Below are 22,618 nucleotides of genomic sequence, written 5' to 3' on the forward strand. Positions count from 1 at the left end.
ACACCTTGATGAGGGGCGTGACACGTTCTGGAGCACAGAATCTTCAGTACTGTAGCCTTTGCAGCATCCCATGCCTCACAAACATTTCTTGGTAGCACCTAGTGAATCAAGTTTGTTGAAGACTAGAATCTGATGCTGGGGAGGCCAAGATGGATCGTCTAATCGGCACTTTTGGGTGAAGACTGTTGCAAATGCATCAGCCTTATCTTTTGCACTGATGAGGATGGATGCATTTGAAGAGATTCCTGCAGTGAATGTCTCATTGAGAACACAGGTGCTGACTAGTTTGTGCTGTGTGCTCTCTAATGAATTGACTTGGAGACATTTTGAACTGTGAATTTATAACATCATTTACACAAGCAAGGGATTGATTTCCAAGGAGGATCGGCTGACAGGATCACTAGGCAGCCACTTTCCGTACAAACTTCTGGAACCACATATAGGAGGTTGCTGCACACAGCCCATACCTAACAAAATAAAAATACAAAACTGTCAACATAAACACTAAAACTCATACCTAAAACGTGAGAGGTTTTGACCTTCATGTAAGATTGGTTGGGGGCTTGTTTTCTGGCAGACAGGGAACCAGAAAAAAAACGTAAAAATCAAAAGGTGTGACAAATCTTTCCAATATGTACACAAATACACCTGGGCTATTAATTAACCTGTTATTGCCCGGCAATTAAATACTGACAATGCGCAAACTCCACAGATGGAAGATGAACAGATGAAAATGCACTTTGGGAAGAATCAGTGTTTACATGGAGTACAGCCCAGGGGGAACTGAGTGTTGTATGTGAAACAGCATGTAGCTGCAGTAAGTAATCGAGGCAAATGGGAGTTTTTTTTAGGCTTTCACTTTGCCACCAGTTGGCTTTGAAAAGCTTTGTTACAATTGTGCAATGTGGGATATTCTGGCACTGGATGTGGTTTTAAAGAGATTCTGGGATGAAAGGAATAACTGAACAGGCTTGGCTTTTATTCATGTACTGTCATGAGTGAGGGGTGAAAGATGGTGAAGGAGCCTGACATGAAGTTTCTAGTACTGGGTCTTAACTAGGCAACAGACAGGTTTCAACCTCATCATCTCAGGTGACCTCCCACCCACAGCTTCTAACCTTACTGTCCCCCAACCCCAGACCACCCACTTCTATCTCCTTCCCAAAATCCACAAACCTGACTGCCCTGGTCGATCCATTGTTTCTGCCTGGTCGTCTCATCTCCACCTATCTGGACTCCCATTTTGTCGCCCTTGGTTCAGGAACTCCCTACCTACGTCTGTGACACCACCCACACCCTCCACCTCCTCCAGAACTTCCAATTCCCCAGTCCCCAACACCTCATTTTCACCATGGATGTCCAGCCCCTATACACCAGCATTCCCCATGCAGATGGCCTAAAGGCCCTCCGCTTCTTCCTGTCCCGCAGACCCCCTCCACCGACACCCTCATCCGCTTAGCTGAACTCGTCCTCACCCTCAACAACTTCTCTTTCGATTCCTCCCACTTCCTACAGACAAAGGGGGTGGCCAGGGTAGCGGATGGGCCCAAGCTATGCCTGCCTCTTTGTAGGTTACGTGGAACAGTCCCTCTTCCGCACCTACACAGGCCCCAAACCCCACCTCTTCCTCCGTTACATTGATGACTATTGGTGCCGCCTCATGCTCCCATGAGGAGCTCGAACAGTTCATCCACTTCACCAACACTTTCCACCCCAACCTCAAGTTCACCTGGGCCATCTCCAACACATTCCTCACCTTCCTGGACCTCTCAGTCTCCATCTCAGTTAACTGATGTCCATTTCAAGCCCACCGACTCCCACAGCTACCTAGAATACACCTCCTCCCATCCACCTTGCTGCAAAAATGCCACGGCCTATTCCCAATTCCTTCACGTCCGTCGCATCTGCTCCCAGGATGAGGCATTCCACTCCTGCACATCTCAGATGTCCTCATTTTTCAAGGACCACAACCCCAGCCCCAACACTGTGGTCAAGAACACAGTCAACCGTGTCTCCCGCATTTCCTGCAACTCATCCCTCACACCCCATCCCTGTAATAACCAAAGGAGAACCTCCCCATATCCTCACATACCACCCCACCAACTTCCGGATCCAACGCATCATCCTCCAACCCTGCACATCTGCCAATGTGGTATACTGCATCCACTGTACCCGTTTGGCCTCCTCTACATCGGGGACACCAAACGGAGGCTTGGAGACCGCTTTGCAGAACACCTCCGCTCGGTTCGCAATAAACAACTGCACCTCCCAGTCGCAAACCATTTCCACTCCCCCTCCCATTCCTCAGATGACATGTCCGTCATGGGCCTCCTGCAGTGCCACAATGGTGCCACCCGAAGGTTGCAGGAACGGCAACTCATATTCCGCTTGGGAACCCTGCTGCCCAATGGTATCAATGTGGACTTCACCAGCTTCAAAATCTCCCCTTCCCCCACCGCATCCCTAAACCAGCCCAGCTCTTCCCCTCCACCCACTGCATCCCAAAACCAGTCCAACCTGTCTCTGCCTCCCTAACCTGTTCTTCCTCTCACCCATCCCCTCCTCCCACCTCAAGCTGCACCCCCATTTCCTACCTACTAACCTCATCCCAACTCCTTGACCTGTCTGTCTTCCCTGGACTGACTGATCCCCTCCCTAACTCCCTACCTACAGTCACCTCCACTGGCTCCACTCCCACCCCATTCTTTAACTTGTCTGTCTCCTCTCCACCTATCTTCTTTTCTCTCCATCTTCGGTCCGCCTCCCCCTCTCTCCCTATTTATTCCAGTTCCCTCTCCCCATCCCCCTCTCTGATGAAGGGTCTAGGCCCGAAACGTCAGCTTTTGTGCTCCTGAGATGCTGCTGGGCCTGCTGTGTTCATCCAGCTCCACACTTTGTTATAACAGACAGGTTTAATGTTTCCCTCCTTTTCTGCAGCTGAAACACTAAGGATCTTCTTGTGAGCGCAACGAATGTCTGATATTCTCTACCCCAAAGAGTTATGGAGGCTACAGTGCTCACTGTGTATTTAAAGAGGTAAATAGATTTTGAAAATATTGGGGAGTTGGTTTATGAGAAGCAGATCAGTGACTGTCTTACCGTATGGTCTACCTCTGCTATTTTGTATCAGAAATGACAGTTGCCCAGTGATCTTACCAGGTTAGGATGTACTGCAGGTGCTCATTCCTCAGGGTTACTCTTGTCTGCCCACCAATTGGACCTCCAGGGACAGTACTGTCTGTAAGACATGGCATTAGAATCAGCTCAAATTTCAAGGCAGCTGGCCCAGATCAGAACCATGTCAAAGACAGCAGGGTTGTAATTCAGAGAACATCAAAGCACCAGAACCCGAAGAGCAGTCCATTTCCCATTGTACATCTCAAAGCGAACTTGAATGGTAATAAGAGTAGGTACAGCTTTATATAACTAGGGAAGTCTAAAAGGTACATCACAGTGATAGGTGAAGGTCATATTAAAAAAAATTGGTTCATTTCTGGCAGACATTGAATTGAAAGTGGAAAAGTTAAACTTGTAAAAAGCTCTTGGATAGATCTCACTTGAGTAATGTGTATAGGTATTAGGGTAAAACAGGAAATATTATCCAGAATAATGCCAGAAACATGAGATTATAATTATGGACAGGAGAAGGCTGAAGGGTAACGTGTACAATTGAAGTAGATTTGATGTTACAATTTTGAGACACTACAACTCACAGCTACATGTACAAGAGAGAATAAATGCAGTAAAGAGTTTAGGAGAAGCCTAGTTCCCAGAGCATTCAGAGTGCGACAGTGCGGCGCGCCCTCAGCACTGACCCTCCGACAGTGCGGCGTGCCCTCAGCACTGACCCTCCGACAGTGCGGCGCGCCCTCAGCGCTGACCCTCCGACAGTGCGGCGCGCCCTCAGCACTGACCCTCCGACAGTGCGGCGCGCCCTCAGCACTGACCCTCCGACAGTGCGGCGCGCCCTCAGCACTGACCCTCCGACAGTGCGGCGCGCCCTCAGCACTGACCCTCCGACAGTGCGGCGCGCCCTCAGCACTGACCCTCCGACAGTGCGGCGCGCCCTCAGCACTGACCGTCCGACAGTGCGGCGCGCCCTCAGCACTGACCCTCCGACAGTGCGGCGCGCCCTCAGCACTGACCCTCGAACGTGCATTCATCTCCATGTTTGTTAGATTCGGATGTGAGTGGATTGAACACCGTTTTGACCAGAACTTACTGAAGTCTGCGTCAATGAGGATGGGTTCTGTGCCCACAGCATGTGCCATTGCCTCCAAATCGCGGTAATACCAACAATTCCTCTCGACATCGTTCTGAGGAGTGAACGGTCTGCGACTTTCTGTCAGTCGGATGACACCAACGATCTCCACCTCGTCTGTAATCTGGGAGAAGACAATGTGTGACAGGATTACAGTTCCTCCTGTTAACCCTCACTGCAGTACAGCTAACAACTCTGCATTCTGACTGCAGAGAGACAGTCCCATTCCTCAATTCCCACTCACACTCACCAGCTCGTTCTGCAGCCCCTTGTACCAGGCTCCCTCCGAACTGTTGGGATGCTCCACACACACTAACTCATACAGGGAGAGCTGCCTCTTACAGGAAGTGCTGTCGATGATGCATAGAATGATAGAATCCCTACAGTGCAAAGAGAGGCCATTTGGCCCCATCCAGTCTGCACTGACCCTCTAGTGAGCTTCCTCCAGGAAATTAAAGCCAACACCACCCTCCACCCTCGCTCACACCATGCTCCCCGCAGACCCTCCGCACCCACACCAACCGTCCCTCCCTGCGCTCATGCCCCCCCCATCACTGGCATCCTCCCACCCTTCTGGAAATCTGACCAAAGGTTTTTGATTTGGAGTCAGGCATCGATTTGCTCAGGGAGGTTGATGCTGAGATCCAGGCTATAGTGAATGAACAGAGATTGCCTCAGCAATCCCACAGTCCACTCTCACCTGAGCACCGCCTGCTCCTTCGTGTCTTCCTTTCCTCAGCCCCTCTCACCTGTCCTTTGGTCCGTGTTTCCGGTTTCAGTCTCGTTCTGGGAACAAAGCCTCTATTCACAAGAATCCTCACCCTGAAATAAATCAATGGGTGAAATTCTTTCTGGGATCATAGGCAGGAATGTCGTAAACACACTCACACTGGGAGCACTGTTGGGAGCAGTGACAGCCAATGGGCTATGTGGTGTGGACACTGAGCACCGGGCTTATTCTCGGTTTTATCCCAAATCACCACCATCAGCTCATTGTGCAGGTCATCTCCAAAGTCTGGACTATCTGATGTTATGAAAATGGATCAAATGAAATGTGACTATATTGAACATTTAATCCCCCGGGTTTATTTTTTAAAAAAAAAGGTCTAAAAATTACAATAGGAGCAGGAGGAGGCCATTCAGCCCCTTGAGCCTGCACTGCCTTTTAACACAATCATGGCTGATCTCATCTCAGCCTCAGCTCCACTTTCCTGGCCTGCTCCCTATTAATCCTTCAACCTGTTGCTAATAAAAATGTCTTTATTTACTCGGGGTCATAAGGTCATAGGAACAGCAGTTGCCCATTCAGTTCCTCAAGCCTATCCTACCATTCAGCAAAACCGTGGCTGATCAGTGGCCTAACTCCATAAACCTGCCTTTGGCCCAGATCCTTTAGCACATTTGCTTCACAAAAACACATCTATCTCAGATTTAAAACTAACAAGTGAATCAGTATCTGCTGCCACTCATGGAGGGCAGTTCCAAACATCTAGCACCGTGTGTGTTGAAGCAATTCCTATGGGGAGCTCAGTTGTATTCCATAACCATCCTCCGGAAAATGTGGCCAGGAAAGGTTTAGAAGGAAATGGGCCGAGCGCAGGCAGATGGGAAATGTGGTCAGCGCGACCGAGTTGGGTCGAAGGGTGTGTTTCCATGCTGTATGTTTCTGTGACTCTCCCGAACAGTCTGGCTCTAATTCTCAGACTATGCCCCTAGTTCTAGAATTATCAGCCAGTGAAAATGGTTTAGTGTTATCAACCCAATGTTAACAGGCCTAACTTGTATCATCTCTCCTGATAACTCAACCCCAGAATCCAGCTATCATTCTTGTAAACGGCTAATCCATCCTTCCTGAGCTGTGCTGTCCAGATCTGCTCAGTAGGCTGAGATGTAAATTTAGTGCCTGTGTGGATTAAACCGATTTCAAAGGAAACGTGGAATGTTGCACCTAAACAGTGTTGCGGGAACATCACCCAGGAACACCTCAAAGGAGAGATGCCACTTACAGCCTGAACCGTGATTGTCTGTGCCTTGTGTCTCAGCCTGCTACCATGGTCCAATTTGACGAAAAGGCAATCTTTGGATTCAGTTTGGGAGAACTGAGGTGTTACTGTGTTAGCTTTCGATTCGAGTTCTATTGGTATTGTCCACTAACAAACAGCTTTTACATTTCTCAGTTGAAACCTTTTTGGATTCATCGCTAATTTATGTTTTAACTGTGAATAACCTGACTCTTTCTTTATTGCCAGATGTTAAACTAATCATATCACTGGAGAACAGCTGCAGCTAAAAAAAAAGGCACGCATTGATAATATTGTAACAAGAATAACCCTGTGCTGTCCCTGTCTTGGTGGTGTTTGATGGGAGGACAGTATAGAGGAAGCTTTATGAAATGTAGGAAGGTATGGGATCCATACGATAGGGGAGTGCACTGTGACGGTATGGGGTCATTAACTGCAATCACTCAATTTCCGTACAGCATTGTGTGATGGAATGATGTGACAACTTCAATGGGCTGAATGGCCTCGTGCTATTCCTGTGTGAGGGATGAATTGGGAGTGTTCATTGTCAAACACAGGGGGCGACAGGATACATACCCCAGCTCAGTACAGTCGAATGGAGTGATCACATTGGCTCCAGGCTCTGTGCTGGACATCAGGCGCCCAGCTTCTTGTACATCTTTGTCTGGGTCCACCCTCGTTCGCGGCATGATGTAGAGTTCCTTGGAGTGGTCAAACCTCCCTCGGACCCTCACCCTCCTGTACTCAAGCTGCTTCAGCTCCAACTGCCTGGGACATAGACAGGCAACGCTCAGAGTCTATGTGACAGTGAAACAGCCGTGAACAACCCACCCCCACCTGAACAGAAACCATCACAAAGGAGGACAGTGTGACTCCCCTCCACCCCGAGGTTGTGGGGCCTTGGGGGGTGGTGATCAATGCGACTTAGCCTGGAGGAGGGCTCAGTGTGATCTACCCCAGGGGTGGGGGGGCAGGGGCCCACTGTTACGTACCCCGGGGACAGGGGCAGGGGCTCAGGGTGACTTATCCCGGGGACAGGGGCAGGGGCTCAAGGTGATTTATCCCGGGGCAGGGGCTCGGGGTAACTTACCCCATGGGCAGGAGTTCAGTGAGACTTACCCCGGGGGTGGGGCAGGAGCAGAGTGTGACTTACCCCAGGGGCAGGGGCAGTGGCTCCGAGCGAGTTCGTGCTTGCAGGTCCTTGATGAGCTGCAGCTTCCATTTCCGCCGCTGCACCTGAGCAGACAGTGAGAGCCTGAAAGAGCAGCAATAGGCCTCAGACCCCCATCCCCATCCCCTCCATCCATCCCTCCCAATCCCAATCCCCATCCCCTCCATCCAGCCCAACCCCATCCCCATCCCCTCAATCCATCCCAATCACCATCCCCATCCCTCCACCCCATCCCCATCCTCTCCATCCATTCCAATCCCCATCTCCCCAACCCCAGCCCATTCCCCATCCCTTCAGCCCATTCCCTCCATCCATCCCAATCCCCTCCATCCAGCCCAATCCCCAATCCTCCACCCCATCCCCTCCATCCAGCCCAATCCCCAATCCTCCACCCCATCCCCTCCATCCAGCCCAATCCCCACCCCTCCACACAACCCCCCCAACAATACCAACCCCATCCCCTTGATCCAGCCCAACCCTATCCCTCCACCCAATCCCCCCCCAACATCCTAATCCCCATCCCTCTACCCCATCCCAATCCCCATCCCTCCACCCAATCCCCTCCATCCCAACCCCATCCCTCTGCCCAATACCCCCCCCATCCATCCCAACCCCATTCCTCCGCCCAAACACCATCCCTCCATCCCATCCCATCCCCATCCTCATCCCTCCACCCCATCCCCTCCATCCATCCATCCCAACCCCATCCCTCCACCCAATCCCCTCCATCCATCCCGACCCCATCCCTCCACACAAGCCCTTCCATCCATCCCATCCCCATCCCTCCACCCAACTCCCCCGATCCATCCCAACCCCATTCCTCCATTCCAACCCCATTCCTCTATTCCAACCCCATCCATCCACCTAATTGCCTCCCACCACCCCATCCCCATCCCTCCACCTCATCCCATCCCTCCACCCAAACCTCTAAATCCATCCCAAACCCCTCCATCCATCCATCCATCCCAAACCTGCGCCAACCCACACCCAACTGTTCCCCTCTCCCGTGACCTGCATGTACCACCACTCCCAGTGGTTACCTGCCAGGTGCCCAGGCTGAAGGTAGTGACAGGAATCAGGAGCAGGGTCCACTTCAGGAATGAATCATCGGTCCCCGTGGCAACTGTGGTCGTGGAAATGTTCACCCCATTTCGTCTCTTAGCAACCCCTTCAGCAGAGACACAGAATTAACCCCGACAGGAATCAGAGGCCAAGACCTCTCCCTATCACCATCACATGATCCCCAGCCCCTCCCATCTCTGTCACCCCTCCACCCGCCCCCATCTCTGTCACCCCCTCCACCCGCCCCCATCTCTGTCACCCCTGACCCTGTGAGCTGTGTGCCTCCACCCTGGCCTCTCAAACACTCTCTGTTTCCCTTTGCTGTTCCCTTGGTGGCCATGCCCCAGCTGCTTGGCCCCCAAGCTCTGGAATTCCCGCCTGAAACCTCTCTGCCATTCTCTGCTTCATTAATGCTCTGAAAAATCAATCCTGCTTACTTGCCCTGACGTGGAGTACTGTGTGCAATTCTAGTCTCCCTGCTATAGGAACGATGTTGTGAAACTTGAAAGAGTGAAGATAAGATCTTCATGGATGTTGCCAGGGTTGGAGGGTTTGAGCGACAGGGAGAGGCTGAATGGGCGGGGGGCTATTTTCCCAGGAGCATTGGAGTTTGAGGGGTGACCTTTTTCTAAAATCATGAGGGACATGGATAGGGTAAATAGACAAGGTCTTTCCTCAGGGTGGGGGGAGTCTAATACTAGAGGGGCATAGGTTTAAGGTGAGAGGGGAAAGATATAAAAGGGACCTGAGGGGCAACTTTTTCCACACAGAGGGTGGTGCGTGTATGGAGTGAGCTGCCAGAGGAAGGGGTGGAGGCTGGTACAGTTACAGCATTTAAAAGGGTGCATGAATAGGGAGAGTTTAGGGGATATTGACCAAATGCTGGCAAAATGGGACTAGACTTATTTAGGATGTCTGGTCTGTAGGGGCGAGTTGGACCGAAGGGTCTGTTTCTGTGCTGTACATCTCTATGACTCTAATGTTAAACTCTGTTGATTGATTTTTCTGTGAATTATCTTGGTGTTTTTGCACAATGCTGAAGTTGGAATATTAATGTCAGGATTTCCAAGCTGTAACCACAGCTGCCTACCTGCAAGTTTTGCTCTGACATGGGGTAAGACCAGTTCAGTCCCAGGAAAAACTTCTGCCGAACAAGCATTCAAGAGCTGCAGGTGAAACAGAAAGCAAACATTATATAAGGCTTGACCCCTGATACTTCTCATGGGCCTCACTGATACAACAGCCAATATCTCTCTTTCAGTGTCACTTCACGGTTTAGTAGAATCTGCTCAGGAGAAGACCATTCAGCCCATTCAAATAAAGCCAGACCTTTAGACAGAACTATCTCATCACACAACAAACCTCAGCAAAATGCACGATTCCAGAAACTGGGGAAAGGCTGGCTTTTAGATTAGTGGCTGGAGGCATTGGATACTGCAAAGGCTATAGGCCCTGACAACATTCTGGCGATGACACTGATGATTTGTACTCCAGAACAAGCTGTTGCCCGAGCTGTGCTGTTCCAGTACGGGGGGGGTGTGTGGGGAGGGCGAGGGGGGTGGGTGGGGGGCGGTGTCGGGGTCTCTCACCCGGGGCGAACACCGGAGAATCCGCAGCATGTTCACCCGGAAGCGGAACTATGCCGTCACTTCCGGCTGAGCCCAACCGCGGCGCCACACTAAAGGGGCGGGGCCTCGCTGCCACGTGGTGTGTTCCTGCTCTGCCTGTGGCTTCTCAATGGTGTCTCCTGAATTACACTTTGTCTGTGTATCACACTGCAGTCCATTCGCCCCTTCCGTGTCCTGCTGGCCCTCTGAAGCTGCTAGCCTTTCAGTGTCGTGTGTGGTCAACATGTGACTGCGAACCCACAGTAGTGGGTGACCCTCAATAACTGCTGGTCTGGTTAGCAATGTCCTCATCCCAGCAGTGGAAAAGTAATCAATGAGATCATTGCTGATCTATGGCTTAACTCCATGGTACCTGCGTTTGGCCCTTTGGACCATAAAGGATGTTCTATTTTTCCATCCTCCTAATAGCTTGCTTAACAAAAATTTATCTCAGATTTTAAATTAATAACTGATCCAGCATCCACTGACATTTGAGACAGAGATTTTCCAAAGTCTACCACCCTTTGTGTATTGAAATGCTTCCTAGCATATCTCCTGAACAGAGATAGTAGGAACTGCCAATACTGGAGAATATGAGATAATCTCTCCTGAACAGCGTGGCCCTAATTCTCAACCCTATGCACCTGGCACTAGAATCAGCAAACAGTGAAAACAGTTTATCTTTACCCAGCTTGTCTTTTTTAAAAATTGTTCTTTTATTTATTCATTTTGTGGGATGTGGGCATCACTGGCTGGGCCCAGCATTTATTGCCCTGTCCGTAGTTGCCCTTGAAAAGATGTGGGTGAGCTGCCTTCTTGAACTGCTGCAGTCCATTTGCTGTAGGTTGACCCACAATGCCCTTAGGGAGGGAATTGGAGGAGTTTGACCCAGCAACACTGAAGGAACGGCGATATATTTCCAAGTCAGGATGGTGAGTGACCTGGAGGGTAACTTGAAGGTGTTGGTGTTCTCATGTATCTGTTGCCCTTATCCTTCTAGATGGAAGTAGTCCTGGGTTTAGATGCTGTCTGAGGATCTTTGGTGAATTTCTGCAGTGCATCTTATTGATAGTACAGATTGCTGCTCCTGAGTGTCTGTGGTGTGGGGAATGGATGCTTGTGGATGCAGTGCCATTCAATCAGTTGCTGCTTTGACCTGGATGGTGGCAAGCTTTTTGAGTGTTGTTGGGGCTGCACTCATCCAGGCAAGTGGGGAGTACTCCAACACACTGCTGACTTGTGCCTTGTAGATGGTGGACAGGCTTTGGGGAGTCAGGAAGTGAGTTACTTGAAGCAGTATTTCTAGCCTCTAACTTGCTTTTACAACCACTGCATTGATGTGGATTCTAGTTGAGCTTCTGATCAATGATAACAACCAGCGTGTTAATCTTGGGTGATTCAGTGATGGTGACACATTTGAATGTAATGGGGTAGTGGTTGGATTGTCTCTTATTGGTAATGGTCACAGCTTGCCACTTATCAGCGCAAGCCTGTGTATTGTCCAGATCTTGCTGCATGTGGACACGGACTGCTTCAGTATCTGAGGAGTCACGAATGGTGCTGTGCAATCATCAGCGAACATCCCCATTTCTGACCTTATGATGGAGGGAATTTCATTGATGAAGCAGCTGAAGATGGTTGGGCCTAGGACACTACCCTGAGGAACTCCTGCAGAGATGTCCTGGAGCTGAGCTGATTGACTTCTCATAATCACGACCATCTTCATCTATGTCAGGTATGATTCCAACCACTGGAGCATTTGCCCCCGATACCCACTGATTGCAGCTTTGCCAGGGCTCCTTGATGCCACACTCAGTCGAATGCAGCCTTGATATCAAGGGCTGTCACTCTCACCTCACCTCTGCATTTCAGGTCTCTTTTGTCTGTGTTTCAACCAAGGTTGTAATGAGGTCTGGAGCTAAGTATCCCTGGTGGAACCCAAATTGGGCATCACTGAGCAGGTGCTGCTTGACAGCACTGTTGATGACATGTTCCATCACTTTATCTGTTTATCTTTTCCTGTTAATATCTTGAAGACTTCAACTATATCATTCGTTAGCCCTCCAAATTCTAGAGAAAACAGATATAAATTGTGTACCTCTCCTTGTAACTTAACCCCTGAAGTCCAGGAGTCACTGTGTAAATGAAGTTTGGAAGTCCATGTACACATTAACATCATTATCCTCATTACCCATTCCCTGTTATCTGATCAAAAAATGTCAGGTTAGATAAGCACTATTCACCCTTAACAATTCTATGTTGCCTTTCCTCAATGACCCAACATTTGCCCAATTCTGTCCTGAACAATCGTAGTTTTCCCACCCGTGAAGTTAAAATGACCAGCCTGTAGTTGCTGCACTAATGGTGTAACATTTACAATTCTCCACCATCCCTGACTCTGAAGAAGATTGACAATTTATGACCAGTGCTTCTGCAATTTCCTCTCTCACTTACCTCAGTGTCCTCAGAGCACCTCACCCAGTTATGGTACCTGAACAACTTTAAGTGCGGACTGCCTGTCCAATCCCATCTCCTTATCAATCTTAAACCTTTCAAGTGTCTGAACAATCTCGTCCTTCACTATGATTGGGACAACCTCTTTTCTGGAACACAGTGCTGCTACATGTTCATTTAGCACAAGCCAGGACTATTGTCTCCATGTGTAAATCCTCTTTTTAGTCTCTTTTACTTTTTGTGTCTAGAGAAAACTTCTGCATTTATTTTTTTGTTCACTATCAGTCTCTTCTAGTACTCTTTGTTTGTTTCTCTAATTTGTTTTTCCAGTTCTCCCTGAACCTTCTACCCAACACTGACAACGACTCGTACAGCAAAACATGATTGTTATTAAATTGGTATATGTTGGCAGTTAGTTGGTGTGTCACAAATTATTTTCAATCTATTTGCGTTGCGTTATTCAAAAATAGTGTGCCCAACCTTTTCAAGCAACACATTTATTTGGCAATGTTCTCAGATAGAATCAAGAGACAGAAAAGCATGGAACATGAAACAAAATGAACAGTTTCAGAAGCACCGGACTCAGGTGCCTGTCATGATAAAGCAGTTTCCTTGGCCCCTGTTTATGCTAGAATGTGAAACATACATTCAACACAACTTCTTAAACATTTTAAATTTAATGAACTTTCCTCTCAGTGATCCTTCAAATGATAGATACACACTCAGTTATTTATTTTATTAAGTTGCACTTATTGTTGCTGGAAGTGACCAGAGGAGATGCTCCTCTTCAGAGTTTTGTCCTTTGTTCCTGGTTTGTCTGAGTGGAAGGGAATGTAGCCTTACTCCATCTCTCCAGAGCTGGGGTTCAGTGGGGGACAAACTGTTTGGTTTCACTTTTTACAGTTTATGACATTTGTGTTTCAGTTCTTGGTGCTTGAGGTTCAGAGTTTGGGTTCATGGTATTTTGGATTCACTGTTTTCCTTGGCTCTCTGGTACGTGTACAAAGCAGAACAGAGCATTCAGAAAACTCCATTTTACTTCAGCTGACCTTTTGAAAATAAATAAATGCAGATAATTTGTTTTTTTGCACACTAGTTTGATGCCTTCAGGGTCAGTGAATGCCTGGCCTTCAGGAATGCAAGTGAACTATTTAGTTAAAATCACAAGGAAGACTCCCTGACATGGAGCAATCAGACTGGAGCAACATCTTCAGACCAGTGTGTTGGGGAAAGCTCTGCCTGGAATAACACAGCTTGACAAAAAAGGCAAGTGAAGAATGTTCTTCACTTGCTCCATATTAACCCTCTTGTCAGATTAATCCTCTTCACATCACCGTAATGCTGCCCTGTGTTGATAATTATTGATCTCGTGTGCATTGAGAAAAATGTTTACAATGAGAAAATGGCACCGTTTACATTTCACTCACAGTCTAACAGCGTAATCATTGAGCTGGAATGACAGCTGCTCCCCAAGTTGTTGGATTTGAAAGTTGAGCTGCTGCAGATTTGTTAATATTGCCACTTCAGGCCTTTCAGATGTGATTACCTCACCACAATCCACAGCTTGACAAAAATATCAGTACATAGAAACCTGTGTGAATGAACAGAGTTAGCAGGAACTGCAGATGCTGGAGAATCTGAGCTAACAAGGTGTAGCGCTGGATGAACACAGCAGGCCAAGCAGCATCAGCTGAACAGGAAAGCCGACATTTCAGGCCTAGACACTTGTGAAGACCTGTCAGCCTTCCTGCTCCTCTGATGGTGCTTGCCCTGCTGTGTTCATCCAGCTCTATACCTTGAATGAACAGAATAACCACATTCAAAACTAATACCTCCCGACCAAGAATACAGAGGAAGAGTAGTCATGAGAGTGCATATGGAACTGTATCCCAGTGAGAGTCAGTGTGTGGGAACTGTACCCCAGTGAGGGTCAGTGTGTGTGGGACTGTACCCCAGTCAGAGTCAGTGTGTGTGGGACTGTACCCCAGTGAGAGTCAGTGTGTGTGGGGCTGTACCCTAGTGACAGTCAGTGTGTGTGGGACTGTACCACAGTGAGGGTCAGTGTGTGTGGGACTGTACCCCAGTGAGAGTCAGTGTGTGTGGGACTGTACCCAAGTGACAGTCAGTGTGTGTGGGACTGTACCCCAGTGAGAGTCAGTGTGTGTGGGACTATACCCCAGTGAGAGTCAGTGTGTGTGGGACTGTACCCAAGTGAGAGTCAGTGTGTGTGGGACTGTACCCCAGTGAGAGTCAGTGTGTGTGGGACTGTACCCCAGTGAGAGTCAGTGTGTGTGGGACTGTACCCCAGTGAGGGTCAGTGTGTGTGGGACTGTACCCCAGTGAGAGTCAGTGTGTGTGGGACTGTACCCCAGTGAGAGTCAGTGTGTGTGGGACTGTACCCCAGTGAGAGTCAGTGTGTGTGGGACTGTACCCCAGTGAGAGTCAGTGTGTGTGGGACTGTACCCCAGTGAGAGTCAGTGTGTGTGGGACTGTACCCCAGTGAGAGTCAGTGTGTGTGGGACTGTACCCCAGTGAGAGTCAGTGTGTGTGGGACTGTACCCCAGTGAGGGTCAGTGTGTGTGGGACTGTACCCCAGTGAGAGTCAGTGTGTGTGGGACTGTACCCCAGTGAGAGTCAGTGTGTGTGGGACTGTACCCCAGTGAGGGTCAGTGTGTGTGGGACTGTACCCCAGTGAGAGTCAGTGTGTGTGGGACTGTACCCCAGTGAGGGTCAGTGTGTGTGGGAGCTGTACCCCAGTGAGAGTCAGTGTGTGTGGGAGCTGTACCCCAGTGAGAGTCAGTGTGTGTGGGACTGTACCCCAGTGAGTGTCAGTGTGTGTGGGACTGTACCCCAGTGAGGGTCAGTGTGTGTGGGACTGTACCCCAGTGAGAGTCAGTGTGTGTGGGAGCTGTACCACAGTGAGAGTCAGTGTGTGTGGGACTGTACCCCAGTGAGAGTCAGTGTGTGTGGGACTGTACCCCAGTGAGAGTCACTGTGTGTAGGACTGTACCCCAGTGAGAGTCAGTGTGTGTGGGACTGTACCCCAGTGAGAGTCAGTGTGTGTGGGACTGTACCCCAGTGAGGGTCAGTGTGTGTGGGAGCTGTACCACAGTGAGAGTCAGTGTGTGTGGGACTGTACCCCAGTGAGAGTCAGTGTGTGTGGGACTGTACCCCAGTGAGAGTCACTGTGTGTGGAACTGTACTCCAGTGAGAGTCAGTGTGTGTGGGACTGTACCCCAGTGAGAGTCAGTGTGTGTGGGACTGTACCCCAGTGAGGGTCAGTGTGTGTGGAACTGTACCCCAGTGAGAGTCAGTGTGTGTGGGACTGTACCCCAGTGAGAGTCAGTGTGTGTAGGACTGTACCCCAGTGAGAGTCAGTGTGTGTGGGACTGTACCCCAGTGAGAGTCACTGTGTGTGGAACTGTACTCCAGTGAGAGTCAGTGTGTGTGGGACTGTACCCCAGTGAGAGTCAGTGTGTGTGGGACTGTACCCCAGTGAGAGTCAGTGTGTGTGGGACTGTACCCCAGTGAGAGTCAGTGTGTGTGGGACTGTACTCCAGTGAGAGTCAGTGTGTGTGGGACTGTACCCCAGTGAGAGTCAGTGTGTGTGGGACTGTACCCCAGTGAGAGTCAGTGTGTGTGGAACTGTACCCCAGTGAGAGTCAGTGTGTGTGGGACTGTACCCCAGTGAGGGTCAGTGTGTGTGGGACTGTACCCCAGTGAGAGTCAGTGTGTGTGGGACTGTACCCCAGTGAGAGTCAGTGTGTGTGGGACTGTACTCCAGTGAGAGTCAGTGTGTGTGGGACTGTACCCCAGTGAGAGTCAGTGTGTGTGGGACTGTACCCCAGTGAGAGTCAGTGTGTGTGGAACTGTACTCCAGTGAGAGTCAGTGTGTGTGGGACTGTACCCCAGTGAGAGTCAGTGTGTGTGGGACTGTACCCCAGTGAGAGTCAGTGTGTGTGGAACTGTACCCCAGTGAGAGTCAGTGTGTGTGGGACTGTACCCCAGTGAGAGTCAGTGTGTGTGGGACTGTACCCCAGTGAGAGTCAGTGTGTGTGGGACTGTACCCCAGTGAGAGTCAGTGTGTGTGGGACTGTACCCCAGTGAGAGTCAGTGTGTGTGGGACTGTACCCCAGTGAGAGTCAGTGTGTGTGGGACTGTACCCCAGTGAGAGTCAGTGTGTGTGGGACTGTACCCCAGTGAGAGTCAGTGTGTGTGGAACTGTACCCCAGTGAGAGTCAGTGTGTGTGGGACTGTACCCCAGTGAGAGTCAGTGTGTGTGGGACTGTACCCCAGTGAGAGTCAGTGTGTGTGGGACTGTACCCCAGTGAGAGTCAGTGTGTGTGGGACTGTACCCCAGTGAGGGTCAGTGTGTGTGGAACTGTACCCCAGTGAGGGTCAGTGTGTGTGGGACTGTACCCCAGTGAGAGTCAGTGTGTGTGGAACTGTATCGCAGTGAGAGTCGGTGTGTGTGGGACTGTACCCCAGTGAGAGTCAGTGTGTGTGGAACTGTACCCCAGTGAGGGTCAGTGTGTGTGGGACTGTACCCCAGTGAGAGTCAGTGTGTGTGGGACTGTACCCCAGCGAGAGTCAGTGTGTGTGGAACTGTATCGCAGTGAGAGTCGGTGTGTGTGGGACTGTACCCCAGTGAGGGTCAGTGTGTGTGGGACTGTACCCCAGTGAGAGTCAGTGTGTGTGGGACTGTACCCCAGTGACGGTCAGTGTGTGTGGGACTGTATCCCAGTGAGAGTCAGTGTGTGTGGGACTGTACCCCAGTGAGGGTCAGTGTGTGTGGGACTGTACCCCAGTGAGAGTCAGTGTGTGTGGGAGCTGTACCCCAGTGAGAGTCAGTGTGTGTGGGACTGTATCCCAGTGAGAGTCAGTGTGTGTGGGACTGTACCCCAGTGAGGGTCAGTGTGTGTGGGACTGTACCCCAGTGAGAGTCAGTGTGTGTGGGAGCTGTACCCCAGTGAGAGTCAGTGTGTGTGGGACTGTATCCCAGTGAGAGTCAGTGTGTGTGGGACTGTACCCCAGTGAGAGTCAGTGTGTGTGGGACTGTACCCCAGTGAGGGTCAGTGTGTGTGGGACTGTACCCCAGTGAGAGTCAGTGTGTGTGGGACTGTACCCCAGTGAGAGTCAGTGTGTGTGGGACTGTACCCCAGTGAGAGTCAGTGTGTGTGGGACTGTACCCCAGTGAGAGTCAGTGTGTGTGGGACTGTACCCCAGTGAGAGTCAGTGTGTGTGGAACTGTACCCCAGTGAGGGTCAGTGTGTGTGGGACTGTACCCCAGTGAGAGTCAGTGTGTGTGGGACTGTACCCCAGCGAGAGTCAGTGTGTGTGGAACTGTATCGCAGTGAGAGTCGGTGTGTGTGGGACTGTACCCCAGTGAGGGTCAGTGTGTGTGGGACTGTACCCCAGTGAGAGTCAGTGTGTGTGGGACTGTACCCCAGTGACGGTCAGTGTGTGTGGGACTGTATCCCAGTGAGAGTCAGTGTGTGTGGGACTGTACCCCAGTGAGGGTCAGTGTGTGTGGGACTGTACCCCAGTGAGAGTCAGTGTGTGTGGGAGCTGTACCCCAGTGAGAGTCAGTGTGTGTGGGACTGTATCCCAGTGAGAGTCAGTGTGTGTGGGACTGTACCCCAGTGAGGGTCAGTGTGTGTGGGACTGTACCCCAGTGAGAGTCAGTGTGTGTGGGAGCTGTACCCCAGTGAGAGTCAGTGTGTGTGGGACTGTATCCCAGTGAGAGTCAGTGTGTGTGGGACTGTACCCCAGTGAGAGTCAGTGTGTGTGGGACTGTACCCCAGTGAGGGTCAGTGTGTGTGGGACTGTACCCCAGTGAGAGTCAGTGTGTGTGGGACTGTACCCCAGTGAGAGTCAGTGTGTGTGGGACTGTACCCCAGTGAGAGTCAGTGTGTGTGGGACTGTACCCCAGTGAGAGTCAGTGTGTGTGGGACTGTACCCCAGTGAGGGTCAGTGTGTGTGGGACTGTACCCCAGTGAGAGTCAGTGTGTGTGGGACTGTACTCCAGTGAGAATCAGTGTGTGTGGGACTGTACCCCAGTGAGAGTCAGTGTGTGCGGGACTGTACCCCAGTGAGGGTCAGTGTGTGCGGGACTGTACCCCAGTGAGAGTCAGTTTGTGTGGGACTGTACCCCAGTGAGAGTCAGTGTGTGTGGGACTGTACCCCAGTGAGGGTCAGTGTGTGTGGGACTGTACCCCAGTGAGAGTCAGTGTGTGTGGGACTGTACCCCAGTGAGAGTCAGTGTGTGTGGGAATGTACCCCAGTGAGAGTCAGTGTGTGTGGGACTGTACCCCAGTGAGTGTCAGTGTGTGTGGGACTGTACCCCAGTGAGGGTCAGTGTGTGTGGGACTGTACCCCAGTGAGGGTCAGTGTGTGTGGGACTGTACCCCAGTGAGGGTCAGTGTGTGTGGGACTGTACCCCAGTGAGGGTCAGTGTGTGTGGGACTGTACCCCAGTGAGAGTCAGTGTGTGTGGGACTGTACCCCAGTGAGAGTCAGTGTGTGTGGGACTGTACCCCAGTGAGAGTCAGTGTGTGTGGGACTGTATCGCAGTGAGAGTCAGTGTGTGTGGGACTGTACCCCAGTGAGGGTCAGTGTGTGTGGGACTGTACCCCAGTGAGGGTCAGTGTGTGTGGGACTGTACCCCAGTGAGAGTCAGTGTGTGTGGGAGCTGTACCCCAGTGAGAGTCAGTGTGTGTGGGACTGTATCCCAGTGAGAGTCAGTGTGTGTGGGACTGTACCCTAGTGAGGGTCAGTGTGTGTGGGACTGTACCCCAGTGAGAGTCAGTGTGTGTGGGAGCTGTACCCCAGTGAGAGTCAGTGTGTGTGGGACTGTATCCCAGTGAGAGTCAGTGTGTGTGGGACTGTACCCCAGTGAGAGTCAGTGTGTGTGGGACTGTACCCCAGTGAGGGTCAGTGTGTGTGGGACTGTACCCCAGTGAGAGTCAGTGTGTGTGGGACTGTACCCCAGTGAGAGTCAGTGTGTGTGGGACTGTACCCCAGTGAGAGTCAGTGTGTGTGGGACTGTACCCCAGTGAGAGTCAGTGTGTGTGGGACTGTACCCCAGTGAGGGTCAGTGTGTGTGGGACTGTACCCCAGTGAGAGTCAGTGTGTGTGGGACTGTACTCCAGTGAGAGTCAGTGTGTGTGGGACTGTACCCCAGTGAGAGTCAGTGTGTGCGGGACTGTACCCCAGTGAGGGTCAGTGTGTGCGGGACTGTACCCCAGTGAGAGTCAGTTTGTGTGGGACTGTACCCCGGTGAGAGTCAGTGTGTGTGGGACTGTACCCCGGTGAGAGTCAGTGTGTGTGGGACTGTACCCCAGTGAGAGTCAGTGTGTGTGGGACTGTACCCCAGTGAGAGTCAGTGTGTGTGGGAATGTACCCCAGTGAGAGTCAGTGTGTGTGGGACTGTACCCCAGTGAGGGTCAGTGTGTGTGGGACTGTACCCCAGTGAGAGTCAGTGTGTGTGGGACTGTACCCCAGTGAGAGTCAGTGTGTGTGGGACTGTACCCCAGTGAGGGTCAGTGTGTGTGGGACTGTACCCCAGTGAGGGTCAGTGTGTGTGGGACTGTACCCCAGTGAGGGTCAGTGTGTGTGGGACTGTACCCAAGTGAGGGTCAGTGTGTGTGGGACTGTACCCCAGTGAGAGTCAGTGTGTGTGGGACTGTACCCCAGTGAGAGTCAGTGTGTGTGGGACTGTACCCCAGTGAGAGTCAGTGTGCGTGGGACTGTACCCCAGTGAGAGTCAGTGTGCGTGGGACTGTACCCCAGTGAGAGTCAGTGTGTGTGGGACTGTACCCCAGTGAGAGTCAGTGTGTGTGGGACTGTACCCCAGTGAGAGTCAGTGCGTGTGGGACTGTACCCCAGTGAGAGTCAGTGCGTGTCGGACTGTACCCCAGTGAGAGTCAGTGCGTGTGGGACAGTACCCCAGTGAGAGTCAGTGCGTGTGGGACTGTACCCCAGTGAGAGTCAGTGCGTGTGGGACTGTACCCCAGTGAGAGTCAGTGCGTGTGGGACTGTACCCCAGTGAGGGTCAGTGTGTGTGGGACTGTACCCCAGTGAGAGTCAGTGTGTGTGGGACTGTACCCCAGTGAGAGTCAGTGTGTGTGGGACTGTACCCCAGTGAGAGTCAGTGTGTGTGGGAATGTACCCCAGTGAGAGTCAGTGTGTGTGGGACTGTACCCCAGTGAGTGTCAGTGTGTGTGGGACTGTACCCCAGTGAGGGTCAGTGTGCGTGGGACTGTACCCCAGTGAGAGTCAGTGTGTGTGGGACTGTACCCCAGTGAGAGTCAGTGTGTGTGGGACTGTACCCCAGTGAGAGTCAGTGCGTGTGGGACTGTACCCCAGTGAGAGTCAGTGCGTGTCGGACTGTACCCCAGTGAGAGTCAGTGCGTGTGGGACAGTACCCCAGTGAGAGTCAGTGCGTGTGGGACTGTACCCCAGTGAGAGTCAGTGCGTGTGGGACTGTACCCCAGTGAGAGTCAGTGTGTGTGGGACTGTACCCCAGTGAGGGTCAGTGTGTGTGGGACTGTACCCCAGTGAGAGTCAGTGCGTGTCGGACTGTACCCCAGTGAGAGTCAGTGCGTGTGGGACAGTACCCCAGTGAGAGTCAGTGCGTGTGGGACTGTACCCCAGTGAGAGTCAGTGCGTGTGGGACTGTACCCCAGTGAGAGTCAGTGTGTGTGGGACTGTACCCCAGTGAGGGTCAGTGTGTGTGGGACTGTACCCCAGTGAGAGTCAGTGTGTGTGGGACTGTACCCCAGTGAGAGTCAGTGTGTGTGGGAATGTACCCCAGTGAGAGTCAGTGTGTGTGGGACTGTACCCCAGTGAGTGTCAGTGTGTGTGGGACTGTACCCCAGTGAGGGTCAGTGTGTGTGGGACTGTACCCCAGTGAGGGTCAGTGTGTGTGGGACTGTACCCCAGTGAGGGTCAGTGTGTGTGGGACTGTACCCCAGTGAGGGTCAGTGTGTGTGGGACTGTACCCCAGTGAGAGTCAGTGTGTGTGGGACTGTACCCCAGTGAGAGTCAGTGTGTGTGGGACTGTACCCCAGTGAGAGTCAGTGTGTGTGGGACTGTATCGCAGTGAGAGTCAGTGTGTGTGGGACTGTACCCCAGTGAGGGTCAGTGTGTGTGGGACTGTACCCCAGTGAGGGTCAGTGTGTGTGGGACTGTACCCCAGTGAGAGTCAGTGTGTGTGGGAGCTGTACCCCAGTGAGAGTCAGTGTGTGTGGGACTGTATCCCAGTGAGAGTCAGTGTGTGTGGGACTGTACCCTAGTGAGGGTCAGTGTGTGTGGGACTGTACCCCAGTGAGAGTCAGTGTGTGTGGGAGCTGTACCCCAGTGAGAGTCAGTGTGTGTGGGACTGTATCCCAGTGAGAGTCAGTGTGTGTGGGACTGTACCCCAGTGAGAGTCAGTGTGTGTGGGACTGTACCCCAGTGAGGGTCAGTGTGTGTGGGACTGTACCCCAGTGAGAGTCAGTGTGTGTGGGACTGTACCCCAGTGAGAGTCAGTGTGTGTGGGACTGTACCCCAGTGAGAGTCAGTGTGTGTGGGACTGTACCCCAGTGAGGGTCAGTGTGTGTGGGACTGTACCCCAGTGAGAGTCAGTGTGTGTGGGACTGTACTCCAGTGAGAGTCAGTGTGTGTGGGACTGTACCCCAGTGAGAGTCAGTGTGTGCGGGACTGTACCCCAGTGAGGGTCAGTGTGTGCGGGACTGTACCCCAGTGAGAGTCAGTTTGTGTGGGACTGTACCCCGGTGAGAGTCAGTGTGTGTGGGACTGTACCCCGGTGAGAGTCAGTGTGTGTGGGACTGTACCCCGGTGAGAGTCAGTGTGTGTGGGACTGTACCCCAGTGAGAGTCAGTGTGTGTGGGAATGTACCCCAGTGAGAGTCAGTGTGTGTGGGACTGTACCCCAGTGAGGGTCAGTGTGTGTGGGACTGTACCCCAGTGAGAGTCAGTGTGTGTGGGACTGTACCCCAGTGAGAGTCAGTGTGTGTGGGACTGTACCCCAGTGAGGGTCAG

The 22,618-nt window shown here is 51.6% G+C and overlaps 1 protein-coding gene across 3 annotated transcripts; it reads right to left on the reverse strand.

Moving 5' to 3' along the window:
- Positions 1-324: 324 nt before the first annotated feature.
- Positions 325-10,188, reverse strand: LOC125465309 (surfeit locus protein 1). Of its 3 annotated transcripts, none has more exons than XM_048558617.2 (9): positions 10,105-10,188; positions 9,606-9,681; positions 8,494-8,621; positions 7,436-7,518; positions 6,859-7,050; positions 5,011-5,083; positions 4,223-4,385; positions 3,157-3,238; positions 325-467 (listed from the first exon to the last, which is right to left on the reverse strand). In XM_048558617.2, exons 1-9 carry the CDS (start codon positions 10,132-10,134, stop codon positions 401-403), a joined length of 894 nt encoding a protein of 297 aa, XP_048414574.1. In that variant the 5' UTR covers positions 10,135-10,188; the 3' UTR covers positions 325-400. The 3 variants fall into 3 exon arrangements, with proteins under 3 accessions (XP_048414574.1, XP_048414573.1, XP_048414575.1); XM_048558616.2 differs by lacking the exon at positions 10,105-10,188 and adding an exon at positions 9,878-10,060; XM_048558618.2 differs by lacking the exons at positions 6,859-7,050; positions 10,105-10,188 and adding an exon at positions 9,878-10,061.
- Positions 10,189-22,618: the final 12,430 nt, after the last annotated feature.

Source organism: Stegostoma tigrinum, chromosome 29 (genome assembly GCF_030684315.1).
Source record: "Stegostoma tigrinum isolate sSteTig4 chromosome 29, sSteTig4.hap1, whole genome shotgun sequence".
NCBI classification, from domain to species: domain Eukaryota; kingdom Metazoa; phylum Chordata; class Chondrichthyes; order Orectolobiformes; family Stegostomatidae; genus Stegostoma; species Stegostoma tigrinum.